Genomic DNA, 19889 nt, shown 5'->3' with positions numbered 1-19889 from the left:
AGTCTTACAGATTTACACTGAAATATTTACTTGTGGAAAAGAAGGTATCAGATTTTCAAAATAATCAGGGTGGCAGTAGGTGAGGTTATTCTTACAATAAGCATGGCCCTGAGTTGCTATCAGAAATAAAGTAAAGCCCTCACCAGGTAGCTCAGTTGGTTAGAGCATCGTCCTGATACACCAAGGTCCCAGGTTTGATCCCTGGTCACCGCACATACAAGAAGCAACCGATGAATGCATAAATAAATGGGGCAACATACGGATGTTTCTTTCTCTCTCTGCCCCCTTCCTCTCTCTGTCTCTCAAATTAGTAAATAAAAATTTAAAAATAAATAAGGCTGTTCCTTAAAAAAAAAAAGTAAAATAAAATAAAATTGAAGGCAGATTAAGCCAGTCGTCTGTTTAAACCCTCCAATGGTTTTCCATCTCACTTAAAGTCTAAGTCCTTACCATTCCCCAGGGCTCAATATGGTCTGTTTGGTGACCCTTCTGTCCTCATCTCCTTCTGCACTCCTCACTCACTCTGCTCCAGCCGCCTTGTGTCTCACCAATCCTAGAAAACCCTAGGCATGTTCGCACCTCAGGGCCTTTGCACTTGCTCTTCCCTTTCCCAGGACAGCACTTGTCCCTTATTTCCGCACAGCTACTCCCTTCTCTCCTTTTTTGCTCAAATGTCACCTTCTCCATGAAGCCTTCCCTGGCCATTGTCTCAGGTTGCATTCTCTGCAAGCAGATGCTGACACGGAGGTTGGCGCACAGAGTGTTTATTAGGATCCATAGCCGTGAAGGAAGGGAGGTGTAACAGGAGTAGGCAGATAAAGGTCAGCTGCAATGCAGGCCTGGCAAAGCCTCATCCAACCCAGAAGAGAGTTCTGGAGCCAGTGTTGCCCATCCGAGTGTCCTGGGTCTGGTTGAAATGGCCAGGCCTTTATCTTCATGTCTCATTTAGTTACCGAATTCAGGCTGCCTGTGGAGGGCATGGCTGAGCCACCGTGGCTCTCTGCAGCTCAGGCAGACTCCGAAAGAGAGGAAAGCTAGAGACTACCTGCTAACCACCCTCCTTCCAAGAAGTCCCACGTGTGGAGTGTATCTCCGGATCTACCACACGATCCTATGTAAAATTGCAACACCTCCTAGAGTCCCTATCCCCCTGCCAGTGTTATTTTCTCCACAGCTTTGGGCACCTGTTAATATACTGGATGATTTAGTTATTTATTTTATTATCTGGTTCTTTCACTGGAATGTAAGTTCTAATGATAGAGCGATTTTTGTCTCACTTAAGCACAGCTGTATTTAGAGCGGTGCCAGGCTCTCAGCCCACATTCAATAATAAATACCTATTTGTTGTTGGGGGGGGGGGAGTTGTTGATTAGCCTGTTTAGCCATTATACTGTACAAGCCTTACAAGAACCACATCTTATTCATCTCGTCAGTGCCTGGCACATAGTAGGTATACAATTCATTAAGATCTCTGAAATGAAGATGCCTTCCAAATAATGGCTTTTTAGAATGAATGCAATGTAGTAGTATCATTTTCTGGTTTGGGGGACAATTCCTCTTCCCTGCCAACTGCTCAATCCATTCTTGTATAAAGGACTTAACTGTTTGTGGACAAAACAAAGGGGCCACATAATAAACCTGACAAGCTCAGGGGAGGCCTGTATGTCAGGCCTTACAAACTCAGAGATCGAAAGTAACCACCTAGGATCGTTGAACATAAAAATTCCTAACTAAAAGTGACTCTTGGTGGGTAGTCCCACAAAGGTCAATCGTTACCTTCAGTGAGCTTGTCTATTGTCTTTTTGCATCTAAATAATAGACTTTTGAAATGTCAGAGTAAGCTCCTTTTCCAGATCCCACTGGGCACGAGACATTATCTTATTTGCCCCCAATACCATCTCTATGTGCTGTAAATGTTAACAATGCTGTACCCACCAATGTAAAAGACGTATGTATATGCCTCTCGGTTTTACTTTTTATCTTATCCTAGAGATTTCCCTACATTGCTTTCTTCTGCCGCCTTAATCTACCACCAATGGATTTCTTGTAACCCTCTTTGTGTTTCCTCCTTTTATTCTAATGTGTAAAATAAGATACAAAACTGCCATTCTTTGGAATGTTTTCTCAGTCTGTTGAGATTTTGCTTTCCGGAAACTGTCCTCAGTTGGGCTTAAATAAACCCCTATAATACTTTTCTTTAGGCTGGACTTTCTTTCCTCTACCTTTTCAACCTTTACAACTTTCCCTCCTTCCGGGCGGGCATTCCCCTGTGGCTCTCCCCGGCCTGGTACATGTGGCTGCGCTGCTTCCCCAGGCAATACGGCGCCATCGCGCAGCACTCGGGAGCTTACGGTAGCGCGGCGCCCACGCGGCCGGGAGCCCCAGCGAAACCGGCGGGTCTGGCCGCCCCGCCCGCCGCGGTCAGCTGATGGGCCGCCCTCCCCGAGCCCGCCGCCGCCGCCGCGCGAACATGGCGGCCGAGATCCACTCCAGGCCGCAGAGCAGCCGCCCGGTGCTGCTGAGCAAGATCGAGGGGCACCAGGACGCCGTCACCGCCGCGCTGCTCATCCCCAAGGAGGACGGCGTGATCACCGCCAGCGAGGACAGGTCTGGCGGCGCGGGGCCGAGGGGCGCCGGGGCGGCCCGTTCTCCCGCGGGCGACGGGGTGCTGGGGCGGTGGGGTCCGGGGGCCCGTCCCCTCTGCGCGCGGGGGCGGCCCCGTTCCCAGGACGCGCGGCCCGCTGCGCCCCTGTCCGCCGGGACTCCCGGTTCCCACCCGCACGCCCTCCAGTTCCCATCCCCGCCGCTCGGTCCCGGACCCAGGTCCCTGCCACGCCCCTCCACTCCGGGACCCTGACTCCCGGCGCCCCTCCCGCCCGGCACCCCCGTTTTCGGTCCCACTCCGCCCCTCCCGCCCGGCACCCCCCGTTCCTGGTCCCACTGCGCCCCTCCAGCCCGGGATCCCCATCCCATGCGCCCAAGACTCGCGTTCCCGCCGCGCCTCTCCAGTCTGGGACCCCCGCCGACCCTCTCCCCGTACCCCGCCCCTCCACCCCGGACCCCAGTTCCGCCTCTCCTTCATGGGAATTTGTCTGACCTGAGGGGGCTTTCTTTGCCCGCTCTGGTCAGCTCCAAGCCTCCTGCTGTGGGAGCCAACGGGAGGGGGGGTGGGTAGGGACAGGCGGCCGGTCCCGCGGGCCCTGGTGTCTGGGATTCCCTGAGGGCGAGGAGCCTCCAGGGCTTCCACTCTCTTCCTTCTGCTTCACTGGGCTTCGCGGGTCTCTTTCCGCGGCACCCAGGTCCCTAGAGCATTTATTTTTGCACAACTGCAAGAACCACCTGAACTCTTTTTTACTAAATAGTGTGTGTTTTTCCTAAAAGGGACTTCTTTTTATTAAGTCTTAGATGTTTTTATTTTCAAGGAAATTTTACATTCGCACCGTTCATGGAAAACCAGCATCACTTGTAAAGAATTAAACTAATAGCTAAAACATGTTAATCTGTGTGCACCTAAAGTCAGTTCTTTCTTGTATTAAGACGTCTTGCACTGAATGCCCACTGTTCTTTGGGAAACACTGATCCGATCAGATTTTCTCATTTTACCCAAGAAGAAACTGAGGCCCATGAAGAGACACCGAAATACTGAGATATTGGTGAAGCCAGAAATGCACCCCGGCACTCCCCACTCCATCCATCTCTCTGGTCTTCCCAGGGCTGTGTGATTGATTGGAGAAATATATGTTAGAACTTGAGCGTTTAGAAACCCTCAACATTTGAAGGGTTACTGCTTTACTGTGGGAATTTGGAGGAAATGACATGTTTATTGCGTTGAACTGTTTCCCTGGTACAATGAGTGATATTCCAAAAGTTAAAAGGCTTTCTTTGGAAGACAGAGGTACTGCTGTTCTCTGAGAGGCCGAAGGGCATAGTGTCCAGCCTTTTGTAATCATATGTTGGGAGTAACTAACATTGAGAGCTGTCCAGAACTGGAAGCTCCCAGCGCCTCTTTGACCTCTGTATTTTGCTTTTGAGTGAGTTTATTGTGAGCAGGTAGTGGCCTCTTCCTGCCAGCTTACAAGTCACTGACCTCAAACAAAGTGGGGAGTGATTGGTAGGACCCGGGTGTGGGAGAGAGAGGGGTGCATGAGTCCTAAGGAGAAAAAGGGAATGTAAAAAAAGGTAAAGGACCGAATATATTTGCATGATGTGAATGTAGGTGGATGCACTCCATAAAAGTTAGCTGTTTTTATTCAGTAAAATATTTATGACTCATGCAAGTTGGGTAAATTGCTGAAAGTTGAGATTATTGGGCAGGAACAGTGCTGATAAATGTTTTATGGGAAGTGATTACATAGCTGCCCTGGGACAGCAATGTTCTGGGGGATCCTTAGGTCAGCTCACTTTTCCACTCAGGCTCTGTGGGGCCCTGGTAGATGACTGGACCAGGTGAGGGTTGACGCTTTGAGATTCTGATTTGTGTTTCAGGCCCATGGAACTTCCCTGGAGGTAGGGCAGCCTTTTTAGCCAGTGCCACATTTTATGAGATTTAATGAAAACACATGCTATGGGTTTGTGTTTTGTTGTTGTTGGTCATTTGTTTTAACATTGTCATAAATATGTATCACACTCTTCAATCATTCACCCATTCACTCATTCATATATTTAGAAAAGCTGTGCTTATTGAGTACCAGGCCCCCGGGACACAACAGCGATCAAAAACCTTCCCTCGCCCTAACTGGTTTAGCTCAGTGGATAGAGCGTCGATCCTGCAGACTGAAGGGTCCCAGGTTCGATTCCAGTCAAGGGCATGTACCTTGGTTGCGGGCACATCCCCAGGAGTGGTGTGCAGGAGGCAGCTGATCGATGTTTCTCTCTCATCGATGTTTCTAACTCTCTATCCCTCTCTCTTCCTCTCCGTAAAAAATCAATAAAATATATTTAAAAAAAAAAAAACAAAAAACCTGCCCTCATGTAACCTCTGATTGATTGATTTTTATGGCCCCTTGACCTTATGGAACCAACATATTGAGGAAACGGACTGCTGACCATCCTTATTCATTGAACAAGCATTTATTGAACACTTACTGTGTACGGACCTTTGGGATAAAAGATATCTGCCTCCAAAATTGCTGTTTCCAAAGGGCTGGACAGTGCTCTCAGTTTCTAGCGTGCTGGGAAGACAGAGGGAGGAGTGTCATTAGGCGAGGGCCAAGGTTCACGGAGAGCCTCCTAGGGGAGATGTCATTGGATAGAGGAGAGGTCGGTGTGAAGGAAGGAGGTTGGATATCTACCTTCCAGGCCGAGGGAAAGAACAGGAGGGAATAAAGAACCAGTTATTTCTACGTGACCAAAGCAAAAGGTGTATTGGTGGCCATGGCAGGAGAGAGTAATGACAGTCGGAACGTCCCGTGTCCAGTTTTGGAAAGGACTTCGTTGTGGGCCACTCCTCGGAATTTGGACTTTATTTTGTAGGTAGTGAGGAACCACCAGAATTCAAAGCAAGCAGGTGACATGGTCAGAACTTGCAGTTTCGCAGTAACAATAGCTAGCTAACCTTTTAAAAGTCCCTTCTCTGTGTCAGTACAGAATTGGACCTTATGTATGTTACCACGTCCAATCCTCACATCTCCCCAGGGAGTGGGAGCAGTCACCTGCCCTTACCAGCAGTTCCAAGACCCAGTACATTCTCAAAAGGTAAAAGTGTGGGGTTTTTTGGTTTTTTTTTTTTTTTTTTTAAATTGGGCCTGAAAACTCATTGGTGCTAAAACTTGACCTGAATAGGTGAGTCTATTTGTAATCTTTATCCCATGCAACATGAACATATGTTTTACTGCAGAAAAAGCAATGCATTTAATTGCAGGGTCTGTCCCAGGCCCCATGGGAGTGGATACGCATCCTATTGCAATGGACCTTTGACAGTTTAGAAACTTAGGTACAAAAGACATTGAAATAACTGCCTAAGGTCACATGGCTAGTAAATAATAGGACTGAGATTTGAAACTAGGTCTGACTTTGAGGCTCTAGTTCTTTCTGCTATGCATCCAGTTTTTCTACACATTTGGAGAAACAGAGTCCAGGCAATATCAGTCAGTAAGTGACTACTCTGGCAGGAAGTGTAAAATATTAGGATTGTACCTTTTGCTATGAATCAATTATCCTTTCTTTATAGTAGTTTTCAGGGTTTAAAAACATTGGCTCACACCTTTTCTCTACAACTTCTGCTTTAATGCTCAGAAAAGTAACATAACTTTTAACCATTGAAGTAGGGCCAGCTGAAGTTAATTCATTTATAAAGTTAAAAGCAGTGAGGCCCAGCTGGCATGGCTCAGTGGTTGAGTGTCGACCTATGAACCAGGAGGTCACAGTTTGATACCTGGCCAGGGCACATGCTCCGGTTGTGGTATAGGGCATGCAGGAGGTAGCCGATCAATGGTTCTTTCTCTTCATTGATGTTTCTATCTCTCCCTCCCTCTCCCTTCCTCTCTGAAATCAATTATATATATATAATGTATATAGAAAAGCAGTGAGAATGGCTGATAGCATTTGGAGAGGAAAAGTGGAAGATGTAAGGGTTATCTTTCTAGTCAGGAAACTGTAAAATAAAATAACCACAGCATTAAGTTGAAGAATTTCAACTGTAGCTGTCATTTTCATGGTGGGGAAACAGAAAGAGACTTTGCTTTCAGAACTGAACCGAATATGGTGAGGCGGCAGGAACCGACTCCCTCGACAGAGACTCGTTTGCCTTTTGAACTTCTTTCCTGCGGAATGCACCAAAAATTTAAACGTCAGTTGGTTGAAGGATAGAATTTTTTAAAGGTAAAGCTTTATTATAAAGCAGCATAAATAAGGCTGTAGACTGGTTGTCTTCATGTTTGAAAATAGAGTTTTGATATGAGTGTCCTTCGGGGACAAGACTGATTTGCAGAAATCTTGCGGAAGAAACTCAGTTTTTCCTGCCCTAAGTCAAACATAGACAGACCTCGTGTTTGTTAAAATATTTTAGGATATTACACTTAGACTGATAAGATTACAGAAAAACAATTTTTAAAGCTATCCAGGTAGCATCTTTTCTCTTGTTATACCAGCGATTTAACTTCAAGCGATTTACCCCTTAGACATTGCTAATGATTTGGAGACAGCTTGAGGGAAAAGTTTTATATTTACTAACTGTTCACATGGAAACAATCTTAAATAAACAATTTGATTGTTAAGTGTTATGCTCAGAAGGAAACTGGGAGTTGCTAGTTTGTACAAAAGAAACCAGGCTGCTAAGTGCTGTATTTATGTCATCTCCAGTGCGGAAAAGTAGACCCCTAAATTTGTGTTATAAAGTAAAGGAAAAAAGTGAGAAGTCAGGCAGCCTGGGTGGGAATGCCCTTATTCCTCTGTTGTGAGAGGGGCCCCATATTGTTCATTCATTTTATTTTTATTGCATGGTTAAAAAAAATATATTCTGGATCCAGGATGCCCGAGTTTGAATCCCATGAGACACTGGGCTGGTAACTTATAGTTTTCTCATTTGCAAAATGGAGATAATAATAGGACCTACTCATAGGGATTTGATATACTATGTAAAGCACATAGAACAGTGCCTAGCACAGAGAAAGCACTGATGTTTTGACTATTATTATTTTCATTCCCACCTATTTTACATTTAATTACTGGTGTTTCATCACAAATAAAAATTTTCCTTCTGATGAATAGGACAGTACCATTTTGGGGGTCACTTACAGACCTGAGTTATAACTGAGTCATGCCTTTTCATCATTTCCATATTTGTTCGCTTACAAGTCACATCAGTCATGTTTTCCCTTGTGGAACCTTTGCCCTGATGCGCTAGGGCCGTGGTTGGCAAACTGCGGCTCGCGAGCCACATGCGGCTCTTTGGCCCTTGAGTGTGGCTCTTCCACAAAATACCACGGCCTGAGCGAGTCTATTTTGAAGAAGTGGCGTTAGAAGTTTAAGTTTAAAAAATGTGGCTCTCAAAAGAAATTTCAATCGTTGTACTGTTGATATATGGCTCTGTTGACTAATGAGTTTGCCGACCACTGGGCTACGGGAAGGTATGGGTGAAGTCCAGAGGAAACCAGGCGGGAGCTTCCAGGAGTCCTCACCCCATGCAGTCACACGGCAGGGGCTTCTTTCCTCCAGGATGGAGTTCTGACCACATGGGTGAGAAACTCTCCCAGGAAGCTCATGAGATTGTCAGGATCCAGGGTGTAGTCGGGGCTGGTCACATAGACACCCTCCGCTAGCACCGGCGGAACTCCAGACTTTCCTAGGACAGCGGTGTTCAGCGGTCTCTCAGATGTTAACTCTGAACCAGCCAGCATACCTGTAGGAGTAAGGAAGCATGGAAGGTGGGAGTTTAAAACAGGCTCCTCTTCCTTTCTGCCTCAAGCGGTCTCTTTTGGCTGGTTTAACCTTGTGTTTCAAGACTTCTAGCTAGACTAGGGATAGAGTTGGAACTTTGTTTTTTTGTTTTGTTTTGTTTTGATTGCTAGTTAAGAAACCTTGTTTCCTGGACCGCACACTGACTCGGTCCTATCTGGATGGCTCCTGCTTTTCAGAGACGGAGATGGTTTTTAGCCTTCCTGGTGGCACAGAGCTCACAGGAAATCACTTTGTTGCTAAGTGAAAAGGTAACAGCAGGATTTGTTTCTCCAGTGAAAAAGAACAAATCTGTCTCCAGGTAATAACCAGCCATCTGGCTTTAGGAGAGGAGTTACTAGTTTAGGTTCTGGTGCAGATGACACAAAAGTGGTCCCCACCACCTTCACCCCCATAAACATCTGAGAGCCAGGAAGTCCACGGAGTGTCATCATTGCCAGGGGCCCTCCAAGCTGCCCGGGATTCCTTCCCCAGACTGTGGAAGGAATGGGAATTCTAATTTTTCATCGCCAATCTAATTCTCTATAAAAGGAGGCTAGTTTCCCTCTGCCTTTCCATTTAGATAATTGATTCAATAAAAATGTTGTGCTTCCCCTATTTGTTGCCAAAGGAGAAAGCCTTCTTTCTGCGTCAGGAATGCAGAGGGCAGAGTTCGGGAGACTTGGCTGAAGGAAATTGCTGTTTATTTGATAAAAGCAGACTGTGCCGATGACCCTGTCTGTTCCTCTCCCTTTCAGGCCAACATCCTGATGTTATAGGATCCGCCCAGGCTGCCAGAATTACACCTCTTTGTCAGACTAGGAAAAAATGTCCTTTTCAGTAGGTAACAGAAGGGTTTGGAGATTTACCAAGATACGAAATAGTAGCAGCAGCCCTAAGAGTGACTGGAAAATACATTTTCCTCAAACTTACTATTTTTGTTCAGAGTTTAAAGAAATCAGGCCTTGGGCTCAATTTGTAACATATATTCTACTCTGTATTCTCTTTTTAATTAAATAATCCCTCTATCAGTTTATAATTTAAATATGGTTAAATTGCTTTAATTTAGCTGTTTGGAGGTGATTAGGATTTTTTTTGAGGAATTTTTAAAATATCTGATTTTAGAAATGCTGATTCCTCAGGCGTGGTACAACTTGGCCTTGTAATTTTACAGACAAACTTGTGTACTTATTGGAGTCTGTCTACTCAGGTGTAGGCACGATTTTCACCGTAATCATACTGGAAAGTAACACGTACTGAACCCAAATGTATGTTCTTATGGAGTTATAGGTTTAAACATGATATTGAGCATGACACCCACAGATGCCTCCTGGCTTGAGAGACAGTGCTTTTCAGAAGAAAATTCATCCTTTAAATCTGTCATTGCTCCCACTGTGTTTAGCTTAAGTAGATGAAGCTTTTTAGATGTGGTGATTCCCTAAAGTACTGTATTTTTAACTTCCTTTTAGTCAGCTCTTTGAGGGAGTGAAACAACGGGGCTGGAAGAAATTTAAAGGAGCCTCTGTACCTAGTCTGACCCTCAGGCATATCTCTGAGCAGATCAAAGATTAATCTTCCTGGAATAAATACTTTATTCTTAATCAGAACTGGGGGTTTTAGTCTACTTTTTATATATCTACTGCAGTGAGGTAAAAGAACATACAGAATTATTACCCTTGGTAGAGAGGGTGAAAAATATTGAACAACATTTGAGTGATTAACTTCATTTATGCTTTTACAGAAATTTCTTCAGTTTCTTAGGGTTCAAGTTAGTATCTGTGCAAAGTGAGGATCCTGTATTTCAATTAAAAGTGAAAGTGGAGTTGTTTGTTTATTAAGTACTTTGGAATCCTTAGCACTCAGTTAATAGCAAAGGCTATTTTTCATTTCAATATCAGATTCCCAAGTATTCTTAAAGGGATACTATTTGGAACAGATGACATTGTATCAGTTAGCTATTGCTATGTAACAAACCACCTCTCAATTCGGTGACTTAAAACAGCAATTATGATCAATGTTCATGAGCTGGTGGGTCACCTGGATAGCCCTTCTGGTCACACAGCCAGGCTCACTCACGTGTGTGTCTGCCCTGCGGGTCTCAGCGGGTCCTTTCCCCTCTGAGGGGTTAGCTACTGTGAGCTGGTGGAGGATGGCTTCAGCTGGCTCCTCCGCAGGTGTTGAATTGTCTTGTAGTGCTTCCTGAGGGGGGGCTGGGGACCTGCTCTTTCCCCCCTTTTCAGCTCAGCTTCAAGTCTTTCCTCTGGGGGTCCCCACAAGGAGCCAAAGTCATTGTCTGCCTCTCAGGTATGTTACCTTCTGTCCTACCTGCCCCTACTCAGCCTGCTCACCTGCCCTGTACAGCCTGACTCATTGTAGGTATGGAATTTAGTTATATCATTTTATAGTATGCTTTTTTTAAAAAATAATGTTTCATAAACTTTTTTCATGGTCTTCATAACTAATTTTAATGACTTTATAAGCTACTGAATTAATATGTCATTGACCTATCATTATTTAACATTTTTCCCAATTTTTATTCCTTCAATGATGCTTATCCCTACACAATAATACATTTTTAAAACATTTAAGCCTAAAATATTTAAAATAAAGAACTGCAATCTAACTTTGGGATTTCATTTATCTAGAAAATAAGTGGTTATCTCCCATGCTGAACATCAGTAGAAAAGTAAGGGATGGTAGTGGTGTGTGTACATTGTAGTTATCCTATGTAATAAAAGGCTAATATGCAAATCTACCGAACACTGTACTGACCACCAGGGGGCAGACGCTCAATGCAGGAGCTGCCCCCTGGTGGTCAGTGTGCTCTCACAGGGGGAGCACTGCTCAGCCAGAAGCCGGACTCATGGCTGGTGAGCAGAGCGGCAGTGGCGGGATGTCCCCTGAGGGGTCGCCGACTGTGAGGGCATAGGCTGGGCTGAGGGGCACCCCTCTCCCGCCCCCCAGTGCACGAATTTTCGTGCAGCGGGCCTCTAGTGTATACATAACATTACATAGAGATGCCTTTCCTTGTCTACCCATGGAAGATACTGCAGCTACATGTGAGTCTGTCCTTCTCTGACTAGAGGGCAAGGAGGTTGGTGGTAGAGTTCTTTACAGGAATATTAACAGCATGGGGAAGTTGGGAAAACATTTATGTAGGCCCTGAAAGAAATGACACATTTCCTTTCTAAGTGCCTTTTGGAAACATATCAGACTATTGTTTTAAAATAACTTAAAAATAGAGCTGGGCACAGAATGACCATGTTCCTCAGGTTTTGGTTTAAGAGAAGACTTTTTTTTTCAGAGAGACACGGTCTTGGAATATCAAAGAAAATCTATCCACTAGAAATATGGATAGAATAAGCAGCAAGAAAAACATAAAATGAGTTTAGGTGAGTGGGTGTAAAGTTGTCAGAATATTAAAGGAAAAGTTAAGCTGTTTTATCTTAGTAGAGAGAGTGGCTTAGATATCCATCAAGGTGGAATATATTGTGTGGTTTTTTTTTTTTTTTAAACGAAGCCATCTGATCTTAACCCTTTAGTGATTATATAGTTTATTAATATCATCCTAGAGTTTTTAATAGTTTGCTCCTGTAAAATGTTACTAGACTGTATTATTGTGTTGCTTTCAATTTTTTAAATAGATTTTGCTTCCAATTTACTGAATAGTAATTTTTTTTGTGTCTGTGAAATTTGTTAACTTTTTAATAAGCAGCCAAACTTAAGCCTGTTTTTACAACCATTTATTAAACCAGTGAAACATAGTGTGAAGAAAACACAAAACAAATTTCTATATTACTTAGTAGTAATTACACAACTTCATTAGGTTCTTGGGAGTGCTAGAGTGTTAGGGGTCAAATTTAACATTGTTTTTACTTAATCTTGGAAGTGGGAGATTTTAATGCATTGTCTAAGGAAGGGAAAGATTATGGCTTGAAAAACTGAAGGAAGGGAATTCCAGGTAGAAGGTGTGAATACAGAGGTAGAGCTGACTGTCAAGGTCGAGTGCCCAATTTGGAACCTGATTCCTAAGCAAGGTTGGTCTTCTCTCAGCCTGGATGTGATTAACAGTTTTTAAATGAAACACCCCAAGAAATAATTTAAGTCTTGCTAATTTCCTAGTGTATTAGCTGGATACAGACTAAGTTGTAGTACTGATGCTTGTCCCAAGGGATATAATAATATTTCAGAAATGCTGGGGTCTAGGCAGGTTCCACTTTGACTTTGGGCTAGTTTAAATATTCTAATGCTGCATGAAATTAAAATTTGACTTTTCTAAGTTAGATGATTGGTTGGAGCAGACAACCTTTAAGGCTTCCAGCTCACAGCAGACTCCTTTATTGTCTGAATCAGCTCTTCTCTCAAGGGGACACAGGGAAGAGCATGTGACCTCTATTGAGTCCTCTATCTCTATTGAGTCCTCTGTTGAGCTCCCTGCGAATTCATGATCCACACTTTGGGGTTGATTTGAAGGATGTTACAATGCGCCAGCATTCTGTTCTTTACACACTTAAATAAACCTAACAGATAGGTAACTAACAGGCTGAACCCCTTTGTGATCCTGTGTGAGTGAAGGCCAGTGAACTTGATGAGGCGCTGCGTGACGCCCTGACCTTCAAGTGCCTTGGTTGGCCTTTCCGTCTCTGGAAATGGAGCAGAGTTCTTGATCAAAGTTAATGTTTCAAGGGAAATTGGCCTTTCATTTACTGCAACTCCCTTGGCTGCATCCCCTATGTTGAACGTAAGTAATAAAATGTATCCATAAGCGTTCTATGTGAAGTGACATAGAATATAGTCAACAAAGTGTGATATAGTGTTGGTAGTTCAGGCCTAGGGATCATCCTTGTGAGCTTCTACTGCATTATTTTTGATGAGGGAGTCGTCCTGCAGTGGTACCCAACCTGCGCTGTGCCCAGATACAGGAGAGGAAAGTTCTTGGTGGGCAAGGACGGCTTAGAAATATAACCTGAGCTCCTCCTATTGGGCCACTTGAGGATCACATCTCCCTGGGATGCAGGGTCTGGGTCGGTTGGACCCCTGATTTGAGACGGCCAACCCCTGGTGGGCTCTGAGCACAGGGCAGTGGGATGCACAGCTCCTTGGGAGATGCAGCTGCTAGTTGTCATGTCCAAGGTGGACCAGGCAACCCGAGAGGAAGCTGCACTGTGTTGGGCATGCTGAGAACAAGGGCCAGCGTCTTATTTAGGAATTACTGCTTCTTAAAAAACAAACAAGCACAAATCGGCAACACCTTATCACACCTAAAGCACAGTACCTTTTAAAAAATGAAACACATAGTCAGTGTTTATATTTTCATTTGTTTCATAATGACATATGTGTACCTAACAGTTTGATTGACTCAGAATCCAAATAAGCCTGTGCGTTGTGGTTGCTTGATATGCCTCTTAAACCTCTTTAATCACAGGCTGGTCTTCCATCTCTTTTTTTTCCTCCCTGGCAAATTATTTGCAGAAAAAAACTGGGTCATTTATCCATAGACTTTCCTGCAATCTCGATTTTTGCTAAATGCACCCCTGTGTTAGTGTTTATTATGTTTCTCTGTATTTCCTATAAAGTGGTAGTTGGATCTAGGTTTGGTCAGATTGCATTTTAAAATAAAGTTGTTATACTGCATTTATCAGTTTTCTTTCACTTAACATCGTGTTGTGAATATTTTCCCATGCCATTAAAAATATTTCGTAACTTGGTTTAAATGATTCCGAACTGGAAAGAGGCATATTATGAAAAAGTTATAATCTTTTAGATTTGTGAAACAAGAAAGCCAAGTAGTCATGAACAGTAACCAAGAACTGACAAGTAACAAGAGTGGTTTAAACGTTACCTCAAAGAGGGATACATTTTGAATGAAGATGCTGAATTACAAACTGTAAAAATCAAAGGTCTGTTCATACATGCTTTAGTCTGATTGCCCTCTCTCTGTCTTTTAATTTTGGATGCGAACGTGGACTTTCTAGAACATCCTGTTACAATATAGGTACCTCAGAAAAAGCCTGCCTGACTATCTTACCTTGTTAAATGGTATTTGAATGAAGAGGCTGTATTTGGGATTTTTCTTGGTGTCTCATGCAAAGTATATTAGTACGTGCAAACAACAGAAATAATGCAGGCTGGGTTAAGCCACTGGGGGTGTTTATGGTAAGGATGTTGGGGGTCATAGCTTGGCCTCAGGAGCAGTCGGCGTGATGGATTTTCCACCTCAACTCTCTTCAGCTCTTTCCTGCTTCTCTCTATAGGTCAGCTTCGTTCTTTCTCCTTTCTTGATATACACAATCCTCCAGTCCCAGTTGCAAAACATATGACCACAAACAGCCATTTCAAGTACTGGAGACACGCTGATCTTTTCTCTCCTGGTTTTCAATTTCCCAGGGAAGGAACCGATTTATCCACCTGGGATTAGACGTCCATTTCTGGTCTAACCTGTTGTGATTAGGGTTGGGATATAAAGAAAAATTCTGAGCCATTCAGCTTGTCAAAGGTCCTGTTGTGACCAAGGCGTGCTGTGCAAATGCCTGCTCCTACAGGAAGTCCGTATGCACTTCACATACAAAACAGCGTCATGCCCACCGTGCTGCTGGGTCATCTGATTTATCATCTGATTTATTTTGATGACTGAAGGTCAACATCTAGTCTTTGTTTTCTTTTATTACAGCCTAATCCTATGCAGTAATCTATATAGCTCCTCAGTGTGATTGGACCAGTTCTGACTAATGCAGGCACCCATGTACCCATCTCCCCACAGCTTGCCATTCATCATCCTAGCAAGTTCCCTCATACTTCTTTGCATTCTGTCCTCCCCCGGGAGCAAACATTGTATCCTCCTGGACCAGTTTTACTTGTCTTAAACTTCAATCAGAACAGACACACACAGTGTCAACTTTAGTCTTAATGTATTTTAGTTCAAGGTTTTGAACAGTGATCCAGTGCTGGCTGGGTGCCGGGATCTGTGTTGCTGTTAGGGATGCAGGGATGATGGTGGCAGCGCTGACAGCAAGGGACATAAGACAGGAGTCATGCAGAGACAGAGCATGGCTGCGCTGGGGGGCAGCGGGAGGCCTCGGGTTCAGGAGAGGAAGAGGCCCAGAGCTGTGAGGCGGTTCTGCGGAGGGTCGAGCCAGGGTGCCAGGGTCACAGTATTCCCTGTTGTTCTTGAGGCGATAAGCCGAAATATTTAACTTGGGCGATTTGTCATTTTCCTGCCTTATGCACCGGATTTCCTGGTCTTCCTGTGTGTTCTCTGATGAAAGCGGGGCCCCGAGGCCTGGGGTGGAATGGCTTCCTCCCAGGGATGGAGACTGGGAGTTCCGCTGAGCCAGCCCGGCCTGGGCTCTGCTTTGTCCGCACATCTGCTTCTCTAGGAACTTCCCCTTCCACGCAGATCTACGGCTCCCCTCACTGGCTCAGGTGTCAGGCGACCAAGTTCACCCTCAGTTTTACTAAGAAAAGCAAGTTAATGCTCAGTTTTCTTTATATGTTGATCATTATATCATGAGTATTTTTCATACGTTGAAGTTATTTCAAACCTGAGTCCCAACTACTACATAACTTACTACATATGGTCATACTATATGTAACCATATTTACTATGTATGTATATATACACGTATATATGTAGTTATGTACTATATGTAGAAACGTACTATATACTGGGTGAATGTGTGTGTGTACAGGAGTGGACAAAAGTAGGTTTACAGTTGGTATGGAAAAAGACATGCAGGTTCTGATTAATATAATAACTATTAACTCTGACTTGCATACTCAAAACTGTAAACCTACCTTTACCCACCCCTGTATGTGTTTAAGGTCAGCTGGGACATAGTATTAAAAATAAGAACAGGAGCATAAAGAAGATAAAATTACTGTGTGCTTTTTCTTTCCTCCACAGAACCATCCGAGTATGGCTGAAGAGAGACAGCGGCCAGTACTGGCCCAGCATTTACCACACAATGGCCTGTAAGTAGGGGACTGTTTTACTCGATGAACATGCCTGTAATGTCTTTGGTGATTTAAATTTCAAAATGTCTATTAAAAAGTGCTGCTAGATTTCAGAATGAGCTTCTCAGTTGTCTAATCCCTCCCACTGGCGGTGCCTAACTGCAGGAAAACTGCTTTTTTTTTTTGCAAAGGAAGTTGGGTCTACTGGCTTAACTGAAGCAACCTTGAGCAAAACTGGGAGCGGTGGAGCGGGCCGGGGGGGGGGGGGGGGGGGGAGGGGAGGAGAGAGGACATACCCCTCCCAACCCCAGTTTTCCTTAATTTTTGCCAACTTAAACTAGTAGTAACTTAGTAATAGCTGATACTGACATTCTGTGCCCTCATAACCAGCCTTGTGCCCAACCTTTTCACAAACCTCTGGGTTCCAGTGCGAGATTTGGTCCAAAGTACTGCGCATTCTAAAAAGAGAATTTTCTCAGTAGCTAAATGTGTTCTAAAAATAAATCTAGATCAGTCTTTTGCATTGAGGTTTTTAAGACAGCCCTGAGCTAAAGTGCCATAAAATTACATTTAAGTTCCAGCCCGTCATGCAGATCTCAGCGGCATCACCCTCCTCTCCCACTTCCTTTCTCCATCCTTTCTGCAAAAGAGAGCCCTGTGGAGGACGCCTGGACCCACCAGGCCCAGCTGGGGTTGAGCCCTGCTGTCCCAAATGGCCACACAGAAGCATCCAGAGCTGCTCATTTCCTTGTGGTTTGGTCCTGAATAAGGGATTTTCCTCAGTTAAGTGTTCCAATGTTTAGAGGGCCCCCTGGGAAAAGAAGAAAAAAAGAAAGGCTGTGGGGCATGCTTGATGGTTTTACTTCTGAAGACCATTATGAAGTTCTCCTAAAAAGACCTCTTGCCAGTTGTTCCAGACACTGGTGACAACTTTCTTGAGAGTTGTCGCAGAGGCAGTGGAGTTGTTGTACACACAGAGTAGCCAGTTATTCAGCACATTCCCACGGTCAGCGTGCGCCACCCTCCCAGGCACCTGCACTTTTATTCCCGTGAACATGCATTGTCCAGGCCCTGTGGTCGGTTACTACAAAACACGAGTGGTTTGTCAGGATTTTCATTTGTTCTGTCTTCCCCTTGCAGCTTGGGCAGCCTCCTTAGCTTCTCTGTCTTGGTAATCATTCAGTGAAAATGAAGTAGACTTTTTGGACTATTGCTATAGAGATAACTATTATGAAAGGCACCATAAAGCTTTATAATATGGAATGCACTAGAAGAAAACCCAATCACATTGATGGGAGCAAGCAGTAGTATCTCCTGTTTCCGTATGCTGTGGCTGCATAACCTTGGTCACTCCTCTGAAATACGAAGGACCAATGTCTTAATAAAGGTGCTCATGGACCCATTTGATAAATTCACTTTGGGATTTTGTTGGGAGCAGGGATCAGAGGTGGGTGGGACATCTTGGGCCTCTGAGCCCACCTTCTACCCATCCAAAAAAGGGGTTTCTTTTAGACTTCCGGTGGCAGTAGAAGTGAGTACTCTTCCGTGTCTCTGAGGTCTTGGGCATGTGGCTTTGGCCATCCCTTGCCAACTTGGCTTAATGGTACCTTCTGGAAGTAGCTCCCAGAACATTGTGGCTGCAGAGACCAGTAAAAACTGGAACAAACAGGCCCAGCATCTCTGCTGTTGGTGGCCGACCCCCGCATGTTTATGTCTACAGATATTTGGCTTGTTGCTTCTGGAAGCTTCTTTATTGCATCCATCTGGAGATGTATCTGCTGATAAAACTGCAGAACATTGCCAGAAGAAAACAATGAATGAATTATGAGAAATAATTGCTTGTCTATTTTAGGATGACTTTCATTTTAAAAATAAATTCAAAATATGAGAAGCAAAGTGCCATGTTGGCTCTTAAAACTCTCTGTAGATTACCCAATTTAGGACATTTTAGTGGTCAGCCACCAATTTAGACTTTTTCCTGTGACCTGACTGTGATCAACGAGCTGGACCTTAGCATATTGCTCTGTGTGGTCCGATTATGTTTCAGAAAGTTTCCTCCCATAACAGATAACTTTCAGAATCTGCTTTAGCTGAAGAGAAATGGTAACTCTTAGTTCCTGTATCTACTGTGTGCCTCATGGCTTTATAAAAAATAACATCACTTTATGAATAATCACAGCAACTTGGGAAGGTAGATGATATTTTCACCATCAGTAGATGAGGAAACTGAGGCCAGAGGGGTTACATTGGTTGCTTGTGGTTGGAATTCCAATCCATGCCTGTCTGACTCCAAAACTATGCTCCCCACCACAGGTATGGGGTGTATCCATGAGCTTTTCCTGAAAGGGCCAGACAGTAAATATTTAGACTTTATAGGCCAAACAGTCTCCGTGGCAACTCTTCAACCTTCTGCCCTTGGAACATGAAAGTGGCCATAAACAATGCTAAAAGGAGGAGCCTGGCTGTGTTGCAGAAAAACAAAGAAACAAAAACTTTATTTACAAAACTAGACTTAAAGCATACTATTTGGGACGGCAGTGATGCCTTTTTAAAAGGCCACAGATTTGTATTTTGTTTATAAAACTATGTGAGTATCCAAACTTTAAAAAAAAAATCGTATTGCTTATCTCACTAGAAGCTTGTCTTCTAGGGAAAAGAGCCAGGACATCTTTATATACAAAACAAATAAACTAGGAAAGCTTTCTGTTTAAACTTCAGAATTCTATAGCCTCATAAAATAACTCAGCCCTTGTAATTTTTGCATTCCTACATATTTATGGGCAGTTTGTTAGAGGGTTAGGCATAAAAAGAATTGAAAAGTTTTAAAGCATTAAGATTTAGTACCAACTGAAAAGTAAAAATGATGACAATGAATCTTTGTAATGATCAAAGTATGATTTGATTTGTCAGTGATAATTTTATGCATGGTTATTAAAGAGCACTGTGTATGAAGATACATATATCTTTGTGGTTATAATTCTTAAACATGATCATTCTTTGCAGTTTCAACAGCAATATGGGGCTAAGGGGGTACAGGCTTCTTGCCACTTCTCATTGTTCTGTTTACAGGCAAAGGCAGTACCTGCCTTTCCGCTAGATGGTTCTTTGCCGCTCAAACAGTTTCTTTCCATCAGCTGGTCACGCAAGTAGCTGTGTTCTTGCCTTTGAGTGCAATCCAGTACTGTATTATAGTTTATTCTCTACCTTTGGAGGAGAATACCAGCCCATTGTAGATAGAGAACTTCAAATTAAATTAAACAATTTTCAAATGGTGACTCCACGTATAAGTTTTTTTTTTCCTTACTTTTTCATAAGAAGTTTTATTTCAAAGCAAACTCAAGTTTGTTGTTTTTTTTCCTGGCACACATTTATTTCCTTGTTATGGTTCCTTCCTGGGCAATTACAATTCTTAGGATGAAATGAACCCACACATTGTTTTTACAAATGCTCCCTCTTCTAAATCACATTAATTCTGATTTGTAGCAGAAGGAGACAAGGTGGAGTTACTCCTTTCTGAAACTCATTCTCTGGCCCTTGCTGTCTAGAAGGGTAGCCAGAACCTG

At 43.7% G+C, this 19889-nt stretch overlaps 1 protein-coding gene across 1 annotated transcript in view; it reads left to right on the top strand.

The window, feature by feature from the left end:
- Positions 1-2394: 2394 nt before the first annotated feature.
- WDFY1 (WD repeat and FYVE domain containing 1) overlaps positions 2395-19889 on the top strand; it is a 37263-nt gene continuing 19768 nt past the window's right edge. The window contains exons 1-2 of the mRNA XM_079781743.1: positions 2395-2607; positions 16277-16344. Of these exons, the coding sequence (XP_079637869.1) occupies positions 2429-2607; positions 16277-16344 (247 nt within the window). The 5' untranslated portion in view covers positions 2395-2428. The remainder of the gene's footprint in view (positions 2608-16276; positions 16345-19889) is intronic.

Source organism: Cnephaeus nilssonii (genome assembly GCF_951640355.1).
Source record: "Cnephaeus nilssonii genome assembly, chromosome: 10".
NCBI lineage: Eukaryota > Metazoa > Chordata > Mammalia > Chiroptera > Vespertilionidae > Cnephaeus > Cnephaeus nilssonii.
The sequence above is the reverse complement of the archived record's forward strand: the minus strand, read 5'-3'. Positions and strand labels throughout refer to the sequence as shown.